Source organism: Sturnira hondurensis, unplaced genomic scaffold (genome assembly GCF_014824575.4).
Source record: "Sturnira hondurensis isolate 20B ecotype Veracruz unplaced genomic scaffold, ASM1482457v3 Scaffold0022319, whole genome shotgun sequence".
NCBI classification, from domain to species: domain Eukaryota; kingdom Metazoa; phylum Chordata; class Mammalia; order Chiroptera; family Phyllostomidae; genus Sturnira; species Sturnira hondurensis.
The window spans coordinates 3,468,607-3,486,132 of record NW_028094950.1 but is presented as its reverse complement, the minus strand read 5'-3'; the positions used below and the strand labels follow the sequence as shown (position 1 = coordinate 3,486,132).

The 17,526-nt window shown below is 54.9% G+C and overlaps 1 protein-coding gene across 1 annotated transcript; it reads right to left on the bottom strand.

Moving 5' to 3' along the window:
- Positions 1-1,892: 1,892 nt before the first annotated feature.
- Positions 1,893-8,552, bottom strand: OSR1 (odd-skipped related transcription factor 1). The gene is made up of 3 exons (XM_037035477.1): positions 8,291-8,552; positions 3,072-3,771; positions 1,893-2,292 (listed from the first exon to the last, which is right to left on the bottom strand). Exons 2-3 carry the CDS (start codon positions 3,737-3,739, stop codon positions 2,157-2,159), a joined length of 804 nt encoding a protein of 267 aa, XP_036891372.1. The 5' UTR covers positions 3,740-3,771; positions 8,291-8,552; the 3' UTR covers positions 1,893-2,156.
- Between the last annotated feature and the right edge of the window lie 8,974 nt (positions 8,553-17,526).

Below are 17,526 nucleotides of genomic sequence, written 5' to 3'. Positions count from 1 at the left end.
TGGGATCTTGCCTGACTATCCGAGCTCCTACACGCCGGTGCAGACCCCACAGCGCCCCATCCCTCCTTCGCAAGGGGTCCTGAGACCGGTCAGGAAGATTTCGATCTGTAGAAGTGACCGAAAGGAGCTGCGGTGGCCAGTTGCTCTAGGTTGTGCGCCGGGCAGCAGAGTCTCGGACCGCCCATCTAGGCCTGTCCAGCAGGGGGCAGCGTGGCTCCAAAAGCGGAGGGCAGGGATCCACTGCGCTACCCAGGCTGAGGCCAGAGGGATGAGTTGGGCTCCAGAGCCGCGGAGTTCTGTCTCGAATACAACCCGGAGGCATCGGCCACAGAGGTGGGGAGGGCTCAGTGAAACGCTGGTGTGTTTTAACTCCCACAGCCCGGGCCGGCTTGTGCCGCCAGACCCTGCCGGAGGCTCGGATTTGGGGGTCATAATCCTGGGAAGCTCGACCCGCGGTCCCTGCGGCCCCTGAGCGCAGGTCACAGTAGCCCGGGAGGTTGCGCTCGACCTGGGAAAGGCTGTGGGCGTCCCAGCAGGTGCTGCGCAGCGGTCCGGGCGCTAGAGCTGGGGGAGCCCCACCCTGCCCCTCCCCAGTAAAGGAGCCCCGGTGGCCTGGCCTCTACTTGTGGGAAAACTGGACGCCCCCGGGAAGGTTCAACTAGTAGAGGGCGGACTCAGATTTCTCCTAAACTTCCCGGGCCTCCCAGGACGCCCGCCCCCGCCATTCCCGACAAGTCTTGAAAACTGTAGGGAATCTTCGCGGGCGTGGAATTCTGTCTGGGGAATCCTAAGGGGGGGGAGGGCTGTAGGTTTGGATCTTTGGGAAGACAGCAATGATTATGTATTTGTGGCCAAGTATCGGGACCCTGGGGACAGGGCAGTACTAGTTTGAGGCTTTCTTTGTGGGCGCGTCCTACCCCAAAGCAGTAGCAAGAAGCTAGTGATGGGGGTGGTGAGGGAGGAGGGTGACATTTTATTGTTCCCTTAGCGGACCCTAGGCAACCCCTGCCCCTGGAGATGTTGAGAAATGTCACCGCCAATATACACTGACGGAAAGCTCAGCTTCCTCGTAAAGTCAAAACCCTTTGGAGACAAGCAGTGGGGAACTTGAGACCCTAAGACCAAAGTGGAGGAGAAAAGTAAACGTGTGAATACGGGATGGGGTCCGAGGCAGACCGGCACCAAGGCAGAAGGCGTTTCTCCACCCATCCCACCCCTGTCGCAGCGGATTCGGGCAGCGGGGACTGGCGACTGCATAGGGACCTGCTTATCGCGAAGAAAGGCCCGGCCAGGTTTCTTGCGCTAGGGACGAAATTATCCATTCTGCAATGCCTGTAAAATAACCGTTTATTTCATATTTTTAAAAACTCCAGTGATAAATGTCCGTTACCGATGGTCAGCATAAAGTGCCAATCGCAATACACCGCCCTGCTCCTAGCCGGCAGCTCCCGCACGGTGACGCGCGCGCGACAGAGCAGGGGGAGCCGGAGGCCAGGCCCCCTCCAGCACCGGGAGCCGCGGTCTCGCCCCTGCCGGCCGAGTCCAGGAGCCTTGCGCCGGCTGCGGGGCAGGAGCTGGGAGGAGCGCTGCTGGAACCCGGCGGTCAGTCCGGGCCGGGCGGCTGAAGCAGATACACGGATTACACTTTTGCAGGCGCCCGGGGGCGGGAAAGGGGCGAAGGGAGGCGGGGGGACTGGAAGCTGCGAGCACGCAAAACTTCTTTTCCTCTCCCCTTTTTCTCTGCAGTCAGAGTTATAAGCTTATATGGTCAAAGAAAAAATAATAAAGAAAACGTATAAAATAACAATAGGAAAAGTAATACTTCTGGGAGAGGCGCCGCTGCGGCTCCGTGGAGCTTTCGTTCTTCTTCTTCCCTTTTTTTTTAAAAAAAAAAATGCAGTTTCCCTTCTGCCACGTGAGTACCGCCTTTTGGCCAAGAGTTTAGCCTCGTCCTGGGGGAGTCGACCGGGTGGCGGAGTCATGGCCCCGGGCGGGGCTCCGGAGTTCTGCGTGCGCCTGGGACCCAAGGGACTGTGTTTGGGACCAGGGAAGGTCCGGGAGCCCTTCCCGTGGTCTGCCAGAGTCGCCTCCTGGCTTCTGGTCCCTCTGGAGGAAGGGCGGACGTGACCCAGGGTCCTGCTGACCGGAGCCTCTACTTAGCATTTGATCTTGGAGGCTTTGAGCTCCTTCACCTGTGAGTGTAGTGTCTTGTGGACGGCGAGAGTCCTGGACTGGCAGAACCCTTTCCCGCATTCTTGACACTTGAAAGGTTTTTCTTTGGAGTGAATGTATCTGGGAGCAAAAACAGAGAATTAATTAATCCTTGCAAAATGATGCAATGTTATAAACGGTTGCCCAAGATCCCCTCCCACTGCCGCGAGGCACTTGCCCTCGAAGGAAAGGGGATTGTGGGGCGCCCAGGGTGGAGCTGGCAAAAGGCTGAGTTTGTGGATGTGCTCCATCCACAAAGGAGGTGAAGTCGACGCTTGGGCAATCTCTGGTCCACAATGGTTTCGGCCAGGCAAATGGCCTGCCTTCCTGAGGAGTGGCCATCCCGGCCTCCTTATAAGGCTAGGTCAACACGGAGGGTGAGTGAGGGGGTCTGGGGCAGACACTTTGCTGAGGCTGCACTGTCTGTCATGGTAACCACTAGCCACACGTGGCTCTTACAATTAAAATGAAATAGAACTTAAAAGTTAGTTTGTCAATCTCACTTGTTTCACATTTCAAGTGCTGAATTGTCACATGCGTCATGTGTCACTCTCCATTATCCCAGGAACTTCTATTGGACGGTGCTGCAGGTGAGGGAAGAGGTAAGGAACTCAAGTGTGCTTGTCTGCAGCTCATGGAGACCTGACTTAAGGTCTTAGGTCCTATTTATTCCCTGTTCTCTCCACCAAGAATTGATCCCTGAGCTGGGCAGGGTTTTCTTCACAATTTTAAGTGAACTCCCTGGAGCTAGGGAGCTTGGATTGGTAGGGGGCCCCCCGAGAGACTTCCCATTAGGGAAGAGGATGGTGAGGACAGAGGCCCAGAGGCAACTCTCTCTAGGGCCACCCGCAGTGCCACACCTGTGATCCCGTAGGTGGTCTTGCCTCCGGAAGGCTTTGTGGCAGATGTCACAAGTGTAGGGTCGTTCATCCGTGTGCGTCCGCTCATGGATAAGTAGGTTGTAGGACTTCGTGAAGTGGCGGCCACAGAACTTGCAGACGAACTCCTTCTTAGTTTTGGAAGGCAGGCGTCCTCTCGTGGGCTTTTTTTCTGGGGACAGCTTGGTCACATCCAGGAGGGCGCCCAGCCCACCTGTGGGGGAGCCGGGACCCTCCCCCCGGCCAAGCTTGGACGGATCTTCTTGCGTGGCGGCCAAGGCCAAGTTGGCAAAATCAAAGCGCGGCTTGGTCTTGAGTGCTGCCGGGCCGCTGCCTCCAGCAGTGATCTCAGGCTTGGGCTGGATAACATGAGGGAACCAGGGAAACGCGGGCAGCTGGAAGCGCGCGTCCACCAGGTTGGACACGGCTCCGGGCACTTTGGAGAAAGAGGAACGTGGCAAGTGCATGGCGGGGTAGCCCAGCGTCCACTGGTGCAGGTGTACAGCGTGCAGAGCGCTGAAACCGTACAGGTTGGGCAGGTGGTCCGAGGGCACCGTGGGCAGGCCGTTTACTGCCTGAAGGAAGGAGTAGTTGGTGAGCTGTAGGGAAGGGTGGATAGGCACTGGCGCTGGCAAAGTTTTGCTGCCCATTATGGTAATTGCAGTGGGTTCTCAATAGGAATCTGTAAAGAAAAGAAGGGAGTAGAGAGAGGAAAAGTTCAGAGTAGATTGGTTTTCTTCTGAATTCCAGCCCAGCCACACCCTTTCTGTCCCCCAGGGTAGGAGCTGGAAGTCTAAGACAGCCCCTCATGGAACCCACTGACCTCAAAAAATAAAAAAGATGGGAACCCTCTCTGATCTGAACTCTGACCTCAATTTACCCAAATGACCTTTGTCAGAGACATACAACTTGATACAGAAACCAGCAGGAAACTAAATCCAATGCAATGCAACCAACTGAAATGAAAGACTGTGGTTGGTGTGCATGACACTGCAAACGGCAGAAACACAGGGGAACTGGCATGATGTGGAAACTTTCGTCCATGCAAGCCTGAGTCAACACAGAACTACACTCTCCTGCGAAGGTAACAGGGACTAGGAAGCAAGCTTAGGTATCCACCTGCACATAAACACGAATGTGCACACTGACAGAGCCACTCATTCTGAAGCAGAGTTGACAACACGGCGCAAAGATTAAGCGAGACCGGACGACCAGTGTTTTGGGTTTTTTTTTTGGGGGGGTGTTCTTTTTTGCTACACAAAACAAAATGCAAGGAACAAAACACGCCCAAATGCACAGGATCACGTGGCACCCATGAAGTGCTTTCCAGACAGACAGCACACATGCAAACACCCAAACCCATACATGTCCCAGCTCCTGTCCGTCAGGATCTACTAGCTGACCTTCCATTTGGCCTCCAGAAGCCACGTCATCTTTCTCCTCAAAACTCTCAACGTGGGCTGCAAAGTTTCTTTTCTGCCTCGCTCTTACTGAGCCCTGTTGACAGCACCATCTCAAGCTGCTTGTGAACGGGAGTGCCTTTGGGGATCACCTTCATTTTAGGAAGAACACTGACACTCATCTTCATTAACGCAGTCAAACATCTGCAGTTGCATACAAGGGGGCTTCAGTGCCCTCCCTACCCCATAAGAAAGGTAGGAGGGAAAGCCTTTGGGGGTCTCAGGCTGTTTGTGTGTGAGTGGTGAGCCCTGGGCAGGTGGGTGTGCCTGTGGGCAAGAAAGAGCGCTGAGGCCTGCCTCCGCTTCTGTGGTCCAGCCACCCTTTAAATGCAATGTCAGGGAGCTTGAGCGAGGCCAGAGGGAAGCTGTGCTGAAGTGACCAACAGGCTGGCCCCTCCTGGACTTTCTGGGCAAGGTCTCCAGCCTACATGTTCTGTACTCTGCAGAGGGGTCTTTATCTCTGTCCTTCGAAGACACTGAGGTCTGACCAGTGGAGGCAAAAACAGGAACAAAAGCCAAAGGATCACAGGGAGCTCTGGGCCGCTCAAGTGCTGAACACCCTCTCCCCTAGGCTCGGAGCTGAGGGCTACTCAAGAAGCCACTGCGGGAGCAGGGTGCTTGGGACGCCCTTTTCCCTCACCCCTCTCAGTCCTCTGCTGCCCTCTTCCTTCTTCTTCCTCTTCTCTCCCTCAGATTTCTCTTCTAAAGGACAGTGAGTCCCCTTTCCTGGGGTGTGCAGGACACTGCTCTGCTTCCTTGTTCGCTGGTCACACTGACACCTACCCAGGCAGCTCCCCCAGCCTAGCTGTCCCTCAGCCGGGAGCCCCAGCCCAGGCCCTGGGTGCAGGCCTGCACTCAGCTGCCTTCCACGGCAGCGAAGCCTTTAATCACGAGGGAGCGCCGCACTTTGTAGGCGAGAGGACTGAGGACCACCTTAACCCAGGAACATTTTCCCCTGGAGGCTTGCAGGAAGATCACTCGCAGTGTGTTGGGCCGGAAAAAAAAAGAGAGAGAGGGAGAGGGAGAGAGGGAGGCTCTGCTGGGGGAGGGGGCTGCAAAACTCCAAGAACCAGCAAAGATTTGCAGGCATAGGTTAAATTAGCAATCGAAAGAAACCCTTGTCGGACCACAGCAATTAATTCAGCCCTGGAGCGAGGGGAGGCAAGTATCTGCAGCGAGCGCGCCTTCGGAGCAGGAGTGCCCGGGGGCAGGCAGAGCCGAGGCCTCAGCGCCAATCTTCTCTAGTGCCCCCGGCTAGGGTCGCACTGGGGACAAACTGAGCCCAGCCTAGAACGCTGGGGCCACGCTGAAGCGAAATAAAAATTGGGCCAGAGAGAAAGCAGGGGTCGTTCGGGGGTAGGAAGGAGGGAGGAGAAGGTGGAAAAAACTCGCCAACTTCAAAGGTCGGCCCAGGCTTAGACGAGGTGAGCGTGCTTTGATTTGCCGTCACCTCATCTCGTCCCCCTGGCGCTAGAAATCAGATCCCTATCGCTGGCTCCCCCCGCACCGCCGAGCGCCGCCCGGCCCTCCGCTCCCTCCTCTCCGCGCTGGGCCTGCCCGCAGCCGAGTGAGCGGTGGTGGCGGCGGCGGGACCTTGCGCGTGGCCCGAGCCCGCTGTGTGCCCAGGTGGGAAAGCCCCCCAACCTGGCGCACTACCCTGGCCTTTCCTCGCCCACCCCAGGAGCGAAGACCCGGGGCTGGGAGGGAGGAGGGGGCCTTTGCAGCGCCCACCGCTCGTGGGAGCCAACCTTTCCGGGCTATCTGCCTGGTCTTGTCTCCCCCAACACTCAATTTGTTTTCCTCCGCGCAGCCAGTTCCTTCTTTCCTGCCGCATTCCGAGGCCAGGGCTCTTAAGACTCTCACCAATGACTTTCCCGGGGACGAAATTCGTTAGAAACGTGGCTCTTTAGCACCAACAATGGGCCAAAGGCACGATCCGGTTTCTGGAGGTCAGCTAAGAGAAAAACACCACCTCACACTTGCTCACCAGCGGGAGAAGATGAGCTCCCGTTGCCCTGACCCCGGAACCCCAGTACGAACCCTTCGGATCTTTAAATATAAGAGGAAACTCCGCTTCCCAGGCCAGTCATCCGCTCCTGTACAGTTTGGGCCTCCGAACCCCGGAGGTGCGGTTAAGGGTTCCGACTATGCGCGGCGAATGCAATTCGCGCTTTCTATGAAGCCAGAGTCCCCGCGCGGTGGAGCGCCAGCCCCGGGTCTGCAGCCAGCCCTGGGCCGGGCATTAATGAAGTGTGCCGAGTCTATTAAAGTGGTTTATTCGGGGCTAATTGAGCGTGTGCGAGTTAACTACTTGCATTAATGAGGACGGAGCGAGCTCCACGAGCCTGTGCCTGGAGGAGCCCAGCAGAAGCCCCACAAAATCGGCCTTGACATCGAATCCCCAAAGCAAGTGACAGGCATCTGAACCCCAGGCGGGAGGGTTGACCAGCCCCGGCTACTTTCGTTGAATTTTCCCAAAGAACGAGCTCCAACGAATCCTTCAGCGAGACGGCCATCCAGCGGCTTATAAATGCCCGTCGCGTCCTTAGCGATCTGCTCCCCAGTCTTAATGAAATCACAGTCACTTCGAGGAGCCTCGGAGGCAGCATGTACCCACTGGTCTCTCTACGCCCCCTCCATCCCCGCCAACCCTTCTCTTCTCTAGGAGGCTGTGAACCGAGAAACAAGCCTTGCACGTGGTTTCTCTTCTCAAGAGTCAGCACGCAGCTCTTAGCCCGAGTGAAATTTACCAAATCGTGGTAACAAAGAAACCCTCGTAGCTACTTTCCGTTCTGAGAGCCTACCCCGCTCCCACCAGAACTGCTGAAAAGGTGCTGGATGTGGGTTTTCATTCTTATCAGAGACATTTCTGGGGAGAAATTAGCTCAGCATGCCACCCCTAATCTCTTTCCCTCTTGCCTCCTGGCTCCCACCTCTCCTGAAGGCTGGGTTTGGGGATAGTCAGAGGAGCAAACGCATCTTTCGCTCCCAAGCCCCAACCTAGAGACACCCGCCGCTCCACAGTGCTTCCGCGCGCGCTGAGGCGTGCAGACCCGAATTGGGAAGTGGTGCTCGCACCCCCCGTGTGCACCGGACAGTGGCGGATTACATTCGAGGGCCTGATCACGCAGAGAGACCGTATGATAGAAAATAACCAAAGTCAAAGCGCAAGTGCGAAGGCGACGTCAGGCAGGAGGCCCTGCGCTCTCAGGTCGTACGTGAGCGCAACTCAGCAAAATAAAAATTCGCACGAAAGCGCGACCCAGGAGGGGCATGCACCTGTCCCTGGCGCGATCAGCTGCCACAGTGGCCGTCCATCCACTCTCTTCCTTCTTCGTCAGCTAAGATCAGGCTGAGCTAGGCGTGCATCTCGGGAAAGTTTGTGCCCGCTGAAGTTACTTCATTTTCTTAGAGGGGGCCCACAGGCTGACTTCCCAAGTCCGTGGGCATCTCGCCCCAGATTCTGCAGAGTCTGGCCCCGCTGGGGGCGGTAGTGGAAGCCCGCCCTCTCATTCCCCGGAGGTCAGAGGCCGGGGTACCCCTCGCGGGAAGCCAGCACCCCGAACCACCCTGGGCTGCAGCAGCTCTCACTTTCCCAGAGGTCCCGCAGCCTGCATTTGGCTAGAGGAGTTTCCTTCTGGGATGTGGAGAGAGAGGAGACACCCGAGGCGCTGTGACAGGGAGCCCGGGAGTCCCGCCCGCTTTCCCCTCTCCGTCCGGGACGCCCAGGGCTGCAGTTACCTTGTTCCACGGGGTCCGGGGCTGAGCGCGCCTCTGGGGCTGCCGCTGCGGGGGACCCGGGAAGCCAGAGGCACTGGATTCCACAGGCACCCCCGGACCTCTAGAGTCCTGGCCTCTCTCCGGCTGCCGGAACTCCGAGAGCGGGACACGCGGGAAGCACTCAGCGGCCCGGGAGTCTTGCCGGCCCGCCAGGGATGGTGAGCCTCGTCCGCGGCTCCCTGGTTGGGTCTGAAGCCGAGCGGCTGAGAACGTGCTGGGAAGAGACCAAGCTCAGACTCACTCATCCCTTAGCACCGAGCCGCCTACTTATTTTAATCCACCACCCTCCCTCCTCCTCTCTCCCTCCTCCCCTTGCCTCGGGATTCCACCCCTCCCTCCCCTGCCCCCCAACCTTGCCCTGCGCCTGCGCACTGAGAACCAAAGTTTTGCTGACCCGGGCAGCCGACTTTGGCAAAGGCGCTCGCTTAGCGGGGGGCCTCCCGGGACCTGCATTCCCAGCTCTAAAATCCCATGAGACCCCTTCTCCCTTCTGTGTTGTTAGGCCCAAGAGGACACCCCTGTCGAACTAGAAGAAACAGCCCGCAGCAGATGAGAGCGTGGGTCTCCTCGTGTTTTAAGGTCCTACTCTTGTGTGCCTAGGACACAGCCTGTGCCCACAGCCTGTGCCCACGGCATGTGCCGAGTGGATAAGGGAGGTCGCAGTAACTGGGGCTCAGCACACTTCGGCCCCTGGCAGAGTTGCCTCTTCTCCTAGAATCCCTTCCCAGAGTCCGAGGGTCCTGGCCGTGGTGCAATTCTCGGACACGCAAGAACGTTCCGTCCCAGGGCGGTAACCCAGACCCTGGGTTAGAGAGTTCGGTCGCAAGATCAGAGGCGAGGGGTAGGGGAAAGGAGGTAAAGAAAGTTATTTTCCTGGGACCCAGAACTTTCTGGGATTCAACCTTAACGAACAGCCGAGCCCTCTAATCACGCATGCATGTGTTTTGGAAGGATGGATGGGAGTTTGGAAAGCGACTCAGGCACTGGAGACAGGCGGCAAAGTTTTTCAGCTCCAGGAGCTCAGAGTCCAAGGAGCCGGTTCAGGTGGAGTTTGGGGTCTCAGAGGGCTCAGGGTCCTGGCTGCCAGATATTCTGTTTTCATTGCTTATGCTTTAGGGAAAGGACCAGTACTGCCCACCCTCCTGACCATTCAGTTGTGGGAGCTAAACTTCAGCCAACCCCAGTCCTGATCCCTCCCCGCTATCTCCCGGGGACACCCAGCCCCAGGTTTGGGAGAAGGTGCAGGTTCCCCAGGGAGGGAGGGTGTCACAGGGCTGCTGCTGCGTGAGGCTCCCCAGCCCCTGGGGCTGAACCCTGGCATCCTGGGCCTGTAGGGTGCAGTGCTGGGTCTCTGAAGTGGAGCTGCCACTGTGTTGAGCTTTGCTCTGCAAGTCGTCTCTGATGAGTGTAAGGCTTTGCTCCCTGACGTAGGAAAATGGTAGTAGAAACGCCGCCCCCTCCCCCCAGACGTAGTTGGAGCAGACCCTTGTCTTATCAGTAGGACTTTAGAACAGAATGTGTCCTCCACCCCCTAGGTAACCTTTGGCTTGAGCAGGAGGAGGGGAAAGTATTTGCTCCAAGAGATTGCACTCACCCGCCGCCACAGGTGAACGCTGGAGTGAGGGACCCAGGGGAGGTTGCAGCTGGGATCCCAGGAGCTGCCAGTAAGGGGCGACATTCTGGCCAAGGCAAGGCCCCCTGAGCGCAGAAGGGGGCTGAGATCACTCCCTTCCCTGAGACTGCAAAGCAGCAAGTTCCAAAAGCTGGGGAGGGCCGGGACTCAGCAGGGCATCCCTGGCTGTACTGGCTTCCATCTTGAGCGAGGTCAATTGGCTTGTACTGGTCTCAGGCCCTCCCAGGAGACAGCTCTGAGAACCTCCATCAGCAGTGGTGAAAGCATCACAGGGAGGTCTCCACAATAGGGCACCCAGCTGCCCAGGCAGGTGAGAAGTCCCCTAGGAAGAGGATATTCAGCCGGGGTGGTGCCTTCTGGGGTGGATGGATTCCATCCCCTGCTTAAAATGCCGCACAGGGCAACTGCGCCTCCTTCATCTTTCCACCTGCCTTTTTTTTCCGAGTCAGGACTAGTGGCCAACACACTTCATAGTCAGCCAGAAAACTCCAAGTACAGGTCCTTAAAGAGCCCTTGTAGAGAGAGTCATTAGGAATTTGAATGAAAAGACCATGCCACCTGGTCACTTAGAGCGGCTTTTGCAGGTTATCTGGAAAGCTGATCCTGATTCAAGCCAAATCAAGGAACTTAGCTCTTGTGGGGGAGGTTGGGGAAGCAAGATTGGGGACTGCCCCTCATGACCCAAGCAGCTCAGATTTTACCTCCCAGAGGAGGTGGGACCAGGTGAGCCCTTTTCTGACACCTGGCTTACACCTCCGTCCTCGTGGGTGCTCAGAAGTCTGGGATAAACGAAATTCAAGATTCGCTAGTTGCTGAGGGGTTCTCCATCCCAATCCAAGCTCCCAAGGGGGTGACCCCTAAAGGGTGGCCCCAGTGTCCTCTGGAGGCCATCCAGGTTCTGGTTCCTGGGGCACGGAGGAAGTCCGGGGCGCTGAGAACTACTCTGCCCCACAGCGGGAAACCCACCCCGCCTATTTGAGACAGTAACAGGGCCTTAAGCAGCAGGATTGAGGTTGCGACGAGCGCCAGGACCGCAGCGTGGATAGATTGAAGAGGACAGGACCCAGGACACGTTAAGGACCAGGAGGGTAATTTTCAGTGAAATCGTATGCGTTTAGGGCTTGCAAGGACGTCAGATTTTGAATTTGGTAAACATCCTCAGCAACCGGGACCCAAATGCCCTACGTCCCCAAAACCCCATGAAGGTGGCGGAACTCGAGTCTGTCCACCTCATTCCTGGGTGTCCGGCGCACTCTGCCACTCGCACGGCTGCAGCCAGCGGCCAGACCCTGCACAAACTCCCACGGGGGCTCTTTCTGGCAACCAGGTGGAATCTGCAGAGCCCGGAAGCTCTCAGACTGGGCAGGCACCAAGCAGGCTTGGCCCGAGGTCCCCTCAGTAGAGACCAGGCCTCCAGCTCCGGGTTCTGCCTCTGCACCCACCATGACCGGGTTCCGTCCGGCTGGGAGCGATCGCCAGGCGGGTGCGACCCTCCGAGCTATCAACCACCCTGCGCGCAGCTCAGAAGCCAACCCTAGCCGCTGCCTTTTTCGGGGCACACGTGGGGTGCTGACAGCTTCTGCTGGTGTCCCCGCCCCAACCCCAGCCCCACTACTGACTCCTGTTGGCTGGGGAGGAAAAGTGCCCCAGCCTGTCTTCCGAGTGAAAATTGAGCAGCTTCCAGAAAATGAACTAGAATGTGGCTTATATTGCTTTGAGGTCTTGCGGATTAAAAATGAAATCTACCTCTCCCCACTTTCTAGCCACACAGAAATGACCTCATGTTTTAAAAATGGAATTGACCTAGCACTTGCGAAGTTTTTTCTTTCAAGCGCAAACTTTCCTGTAACTGCATTGTGGACAGTTGGAGGAGGGGGGAGGTCTGCTCATGAGACCCCCACCCCCTTACGCACGTACAGAGGTTTCAAATGACCGGGAGATTTAGGTATCCCTCTGTAATCATTTAGATGATGGATTGTAATGGCTCAATAGTTCCTCTGGAACCATTACGATCAATCAGGTCAAAATCCAGCTTGGGGGGGGGGAGTTTTTAAGCAGGAGAGGTAGGTAATATGCCATCCACACACACTTGTGCAGATAGCAGGCTCAGATAATGGCCAAGCAGCTCCAGGGTCTTAGAATAAATCCCAGGCGAACGCAGGAGCGGGTGTTTATTGTGACAGGGAGAGACAAGTTACAGTATCAAAACTGAAAGGGAAAGTGAACTGTTTTCTCCAAGCAGTTCCCGTTTCGTAAGTTTCTTTATGAGCACATAAGCATCTTGTAACTATTTGTCACCTTCATAAATGTAACCGTACACACATGCGTGCATCTACCCACAGCTTATAAGAATAAGTATGTAGCACAAATACACGTGTGGAATTGCGTGAACTCTGGGCACACACTCATCGGTAGAATGAAATGATAAAGGTTTATGCTGGGAGGAGCCCATGTAAAATGTGCGTAAGAGGCATGGCGAGTTTTTTTTCCTTTTCGTACAAATAGGAGTAGTCAGAATTATTTTCCGCACAAAACAGATTTGTGCTCTGAGATTGCTGAGCTTTTCCCCTGCCCAAAGGTGAGAATAAATGTATTAGAAACGACGCAGTGTCTAATCTAACTAAGGATGATGAAGGGAAGTTATTGTAACTGGCTCCTGTGTAGATAGGATGAAACCCTGCGGAGAGAACCTTACCACACCCGCGGCGCTCGGTTCTTGAGGGCTACATCGGCGGCGGGCGGCGCTGGAAAAACGAGCAGTCGCGTAATTAAACATTTCCAGACACTGGAGGGTTATTATCTGCAGAGCGATTTCCGGCGAGAGGACTCGGGCAAGTCTGGCTGAGCTGATGGATGGAGAGATCAGAGGGCGCAATCCTAAAGACAACGCGCCACCTGCTGGTGAACAAGGGACATCTTCTGTAGCTCCTTTCTCAAAATTTCAAATCCAGTTATCCCTGTTGAATCTTACCTGAGTGGTTAAAAACAGGAAAAAAAAATCCTTTCTTTTCTAAATTACACAATTTGCCTTTATTCGTGTAAAACTATGCACTCCTGCCCTTCTAAAGGGTAAACAAACGAGGAATTCCCTTTTGCCACAGGGCTTTTGTTTCCCCTGCTCCAATTCAGATCCGTGAGTTTGGTTTTTCTTCTTTTTTAAATCTGGTATCCTTAGCAACGATCTACCACCATCAGTTCCTGTCCTTGGAATAATGGTGAGCCAGGATGTAGTGTGAAACTGTTCTGCACTCTGAGTTGGCTTGGAGCTGCCTTCCAGGGTATTCGGTACTCCCAGCCCTCGGCAAGGCCAGGCTCACCTGCCTGCGACCTGTGGATTCTTGCTGGGCTTTCTGAAGAACCATAGGACTGAAGGGAGTCTCCACCTGTGAGTGGGCTTCCCCGAAACATGTGATGATTCTTCCTACCCACTCCCTGCTCCCAGGCCATTGGACTCCACGCATCCTGCTGCTTTCCTTCCTCTAATTCCCCCTCTCCTCTCCTTGGCATCAAAACTGCAACTTCTTACATTTATTAATTTTTAAATTGAGGTGTAATTGACATATAACATTGTATTGGTTTGATACATTTGTATATTGCAATAAGGTTACTGCCACAGCATTAACTGACCTCACCATTATTCCATATAATTCTTTTCTTTTGTGGTGTGCATTTAAGATTTAGTCTCTTAGCAGCTTTGAAGTTTCTGACTCAGTATTGCTGACTTATGCTCTGCACTAAGTGTCCAGGACTTATCGACTAATCACTAGTGTGAAGTTCGTTCCCTTAATGAACATCTCCCGGTGCCCCCACTCCTGGCCCCAGCACCTTTCTCATATTTGTTTTCACGGGTCGGGCAACGATGCATTTCTGATTCTGTCTCCTTGTTATCAAAGCTCCAGATTTCTGGAGAGGAGCCAGAAAAGAGAAGCCCTAAGAATACACCTGTGAACAGGCTCTTTGGTCTGTTCTGCCTACAGAAGGGAGCAGGGTGTAGGAGATCCTCCGGAGCTTCCGCGGCGCCTCCGTCCACCTTCCTGACAACGCCCCCTGCAGGTAGACTGGGAAGTGCAGAGCTGCAAATGCACGGTTTCTAGTAAGGAAGAAAACAAGAGGCTGAGACTGCTTCCAGCCACACTGCATCAACCAAGTTCCTGGGCAAAGTGTCCTTCGTTGTCCTCGGGCATTCCACGACCAATGGTTAGCTCTCACGCCACTCCGTGGAGCAAAGGCTTGAGACACACAGAAAAGACAAGCAAGAGACCAAGGGAAAGATAGACTCCCTGCCTCTGCTCCAGGTCCTTAGGGGAAGTTTGGCTCCCCTGCTGCCCATCACCCCCTTTACTTCAGTAAGGGGTAGGGTCTGCTCATTTCTCGTGCTGAGCTTGAAATGAAGGTGGGAAGGGAAGGGACATGACGTAGACACTCCTAAGGACTACCAAGGCCGCCAAGTGATGTGAAGCCACAGGTGCCCCGCCTTGATGCTTGAATGATACTGACTAGATTGGAGGGGATGGGGGGGGGGGCACTGCGTGGGGGAGGGGCTTCCTGAGTTCAGACTGTCGCACTGAAGAAGTGCTGGGTCCCTGAAGTGGTGGCCCAGCTGGGAGAGAAGTGATTGCCCCTGGGAACTTGCAAGGCATCCTGAGGCAGCTCTAATACAGGGTGTTCCTCCTCCAGATGCAACTGAAGGTCAAGCACTGGCTTTGAGCACGCACGGTGTGGTGTGAAAGATCGGAATTAAGATGTTCTGTTATGTCTGACCCTTGGGGAAGCTCAGAGTAACCAGCAAGCTGGGAGAGAACCACCTGCTGCCAGAAAAACCCTCCGTTCTCCGATTTCTGTGAAGCGTCACTCAGGAAGAGCAGGAGTGGGGTTTGTGGGTCTGAGCCACATCACAGCTTAGCAGAGCGCACGCACAGAGCGGGAAACCACGCGCCCTGTCTCAGCCACCTGCAGGGCCAGGCGCCTCCTCCACCGTCTCCACGGCTCGGCCCCGGAGAATGCCAGCTCTCACCCTGGCTCCCTTTATTCCCAGGGGACTCCAGGCAGATCCATTTGCTGACCAGGCCTCCAGGCCCTGCTTTCTCTGAACAGCATTTGCAGAAACACTTCCAGCAAATCCAAAGTACAGAAAGAGGGAAATGATTAGCATATGATTTCTCACTTCACAAGGACTGCTGGCTGGGTTCTTTCTGTGTATCTGGGTACTCATTTGCAGACCCCACGTCCTCGGTGAGGAACTGGAGACAGGACCTAAAACAAAAGCATTATCGATGTATTCCAGATAAAGAATTTCTGGAATTGCGATTTGGGTTGTCAAAAAAAAAAAAAAGGAGTTGTTTGAAGATTTACCTAAAAAGGATAAGCACAGATTATAGTGGGACTTGTTCTTTTTTGAATTTTCTGAGAGGATAGCCAGGAGAGAGCTGCAAAGGGCCACCAGGCCCACATGCATGGGAGACACTGGCCTCTCAATGTCCTGGTCCTGCACTGGCCACAAAGTGACTGGGAGCTGGAAATGCCACAGCAGGAGATCCAGCCCAGGGCACCATGGTCCTAGTCAGCCTGGTTCCAGGGCCACCCATGAGGAAAGAAAAGGAAGGACCGAGCAGACAGAGCCGGCCAGTCAGCCAGCTACTGTTGCGGTGGCAGCTGACAGCTAACGTGTCGATGGTTTACAAGGGTTCTTTTCCAACATCCTGTACCACAGAGTCCCTCTGAGTCCCTCTGTTTCATTTTTTTAGTGCTACCAATTTTAGTGACCTGTCATCTGTAGGCATGAGGGGACACACATCAAAGTGTCCGTGCTGATTTTCTTAAGTTAGGTGCCCACAGGGCCCCTGATTTGATGGGAAGGACCTGTGATTTCCATCACTAACGCCACTGGAGTGATGCTGGTGATGAAGGAGCCAAGTCTATTGAGCAAACATGTCTCTGTTGTGGGTGCTTCCAGGAGGAGGCATCGGTCCTGTCACTCTGGTTTTATTAACAGAGCAGCGGGTCCAGGGGGTCTCCCGTGGCCAGACTGAGGCTCACAAGAGTGACCCTGGAAGCAAGCAGATGAAGTCTCAGAGGTCTTAGCTGCACACAGAGCCCTCCAGGGCCCTCTCCCTCCTGAGCTGTGGGCCCTGCACACCTGTCTGATGTACCTGAATTCCACAGCCAACTGAACAGGTGGGTACAATGATACTTCTCACTTTCTGTCTGAGGGGATTTGGCTTAGAAATGCCACATAACTTGTCCCAAAGTCACACAGCTGGGTAAGTCTGGGCCAGGACTTAAATCCAGGGGTATCTGATCCCAAAGCTCAAGTCCTTAACAAATCCACTCTTGGCACTCTTAAGTGCTGTCTTCCGGCCACATCAGCATCACCGGGAAGTTGTCAGACGTGCAGAAGCTCAGGCCCTGCCTCAGACCTACTGACTCCAAAGGAAAACCAGCTCGTTCCAGCAAGACCTGCCCACAGACCCGTGTGCACGCCCACCGAGTCCCAGGTCCAGGCCCCAGCCCACCCTTCCCAGGCCCTCTGCTCGCCACTCAGCATATCACCTCCGTTTCTGGAACAGAGAAGCAAGCTGTTGGACACACAACATCCAAACAAAGGCCCACAGATTAAAGTTTGAAAAAACGGTGGCACCACAGGTGGCTAAAGGGCCCGCAAACCCTGCTTCAGCCCTGAAGCAGGCCTTCTGGGCTGGCCGGTGAACGGGCTCTGGCCTTTCCATGTGGCCGCCTTCCTCTCCGGGCTCCAGAGGGTAGAGTGCCTGTGCAGGGTGTCTGCTGACAAGGGCGGGCTGGACACAGCTTCTCCGTCAGGAAGGGTAGGCTTCCAAGTGCATTCTGAAGATGGGGAGGTGAGGGATGTCGCAAAGCCTGATGGTACTTTGGGAGTAACGGTATCTGCCTGTCCCTCCCACTTTCTAGTTGGAGAGGAAATCAGAGGAGGTTCGTAGGATCCTCTCTGGGGCGGCATGACCTTATACAGTAACCCATATTATTGATGATATTGGCACATTAATAATGCGCTGTTCGTGTGTCCTTTTAACAGAGGTAACATTTTTAAATTCAAAAGGCACTCATAATTAGTGATCGCATGCTAAAATTATGCAAAAGATGGATCTCTCACAAATCACAAAGTTCTTATTTTTTAAGATTTTATTTACTTATTTTTAGAGAAGAGAAGGGAAGGAGAAAGAGAGGGAGAGAAACATCAATGTGTGCTTGCCTCTCACACATCCCCTACCAGGGGCCTGGCCTGCAACCCAGGCACGTTCCCTGATGGGGAATCGAACCAGCGACTCTCCCATTTACAGGTTGGCACTCAATCCACTGAGCCACACCAGCCAGGGCAAATCACAAAGTTCTTCACTAGGCACCCTTACTCAATCACGCCAACCACTGCCAAAGTCAGTGTCACTGTCATAGCCTCCTCACCAACAAAAAGGAAACCGGTTTCGGCACGTGCCTTTCACCTTCTCTTCAACCGCCCTCTTTCAAATCAAATGCGGGCGACGTGTCAGTCAGTCGTGGACATCGGGGGCCCTGTGGTGGCAGTATTGTCTCC

Coding starts and splice junctions, on each gene's coding strand:
- OSR1 (XM_037035477.1), bottom strand. CDS start 3,739: ATGGGCAGCAAAACTTTGCCAGCGCCAGTGCCTATCCACCCTTCCCTA. Junction 2,293..3,071: donor GACCACCTACGGGATCACAG/GTGTGGCACTGC, acceptor TTTTGCTCCCAG/ATACATTCACTCCAAAGAAA.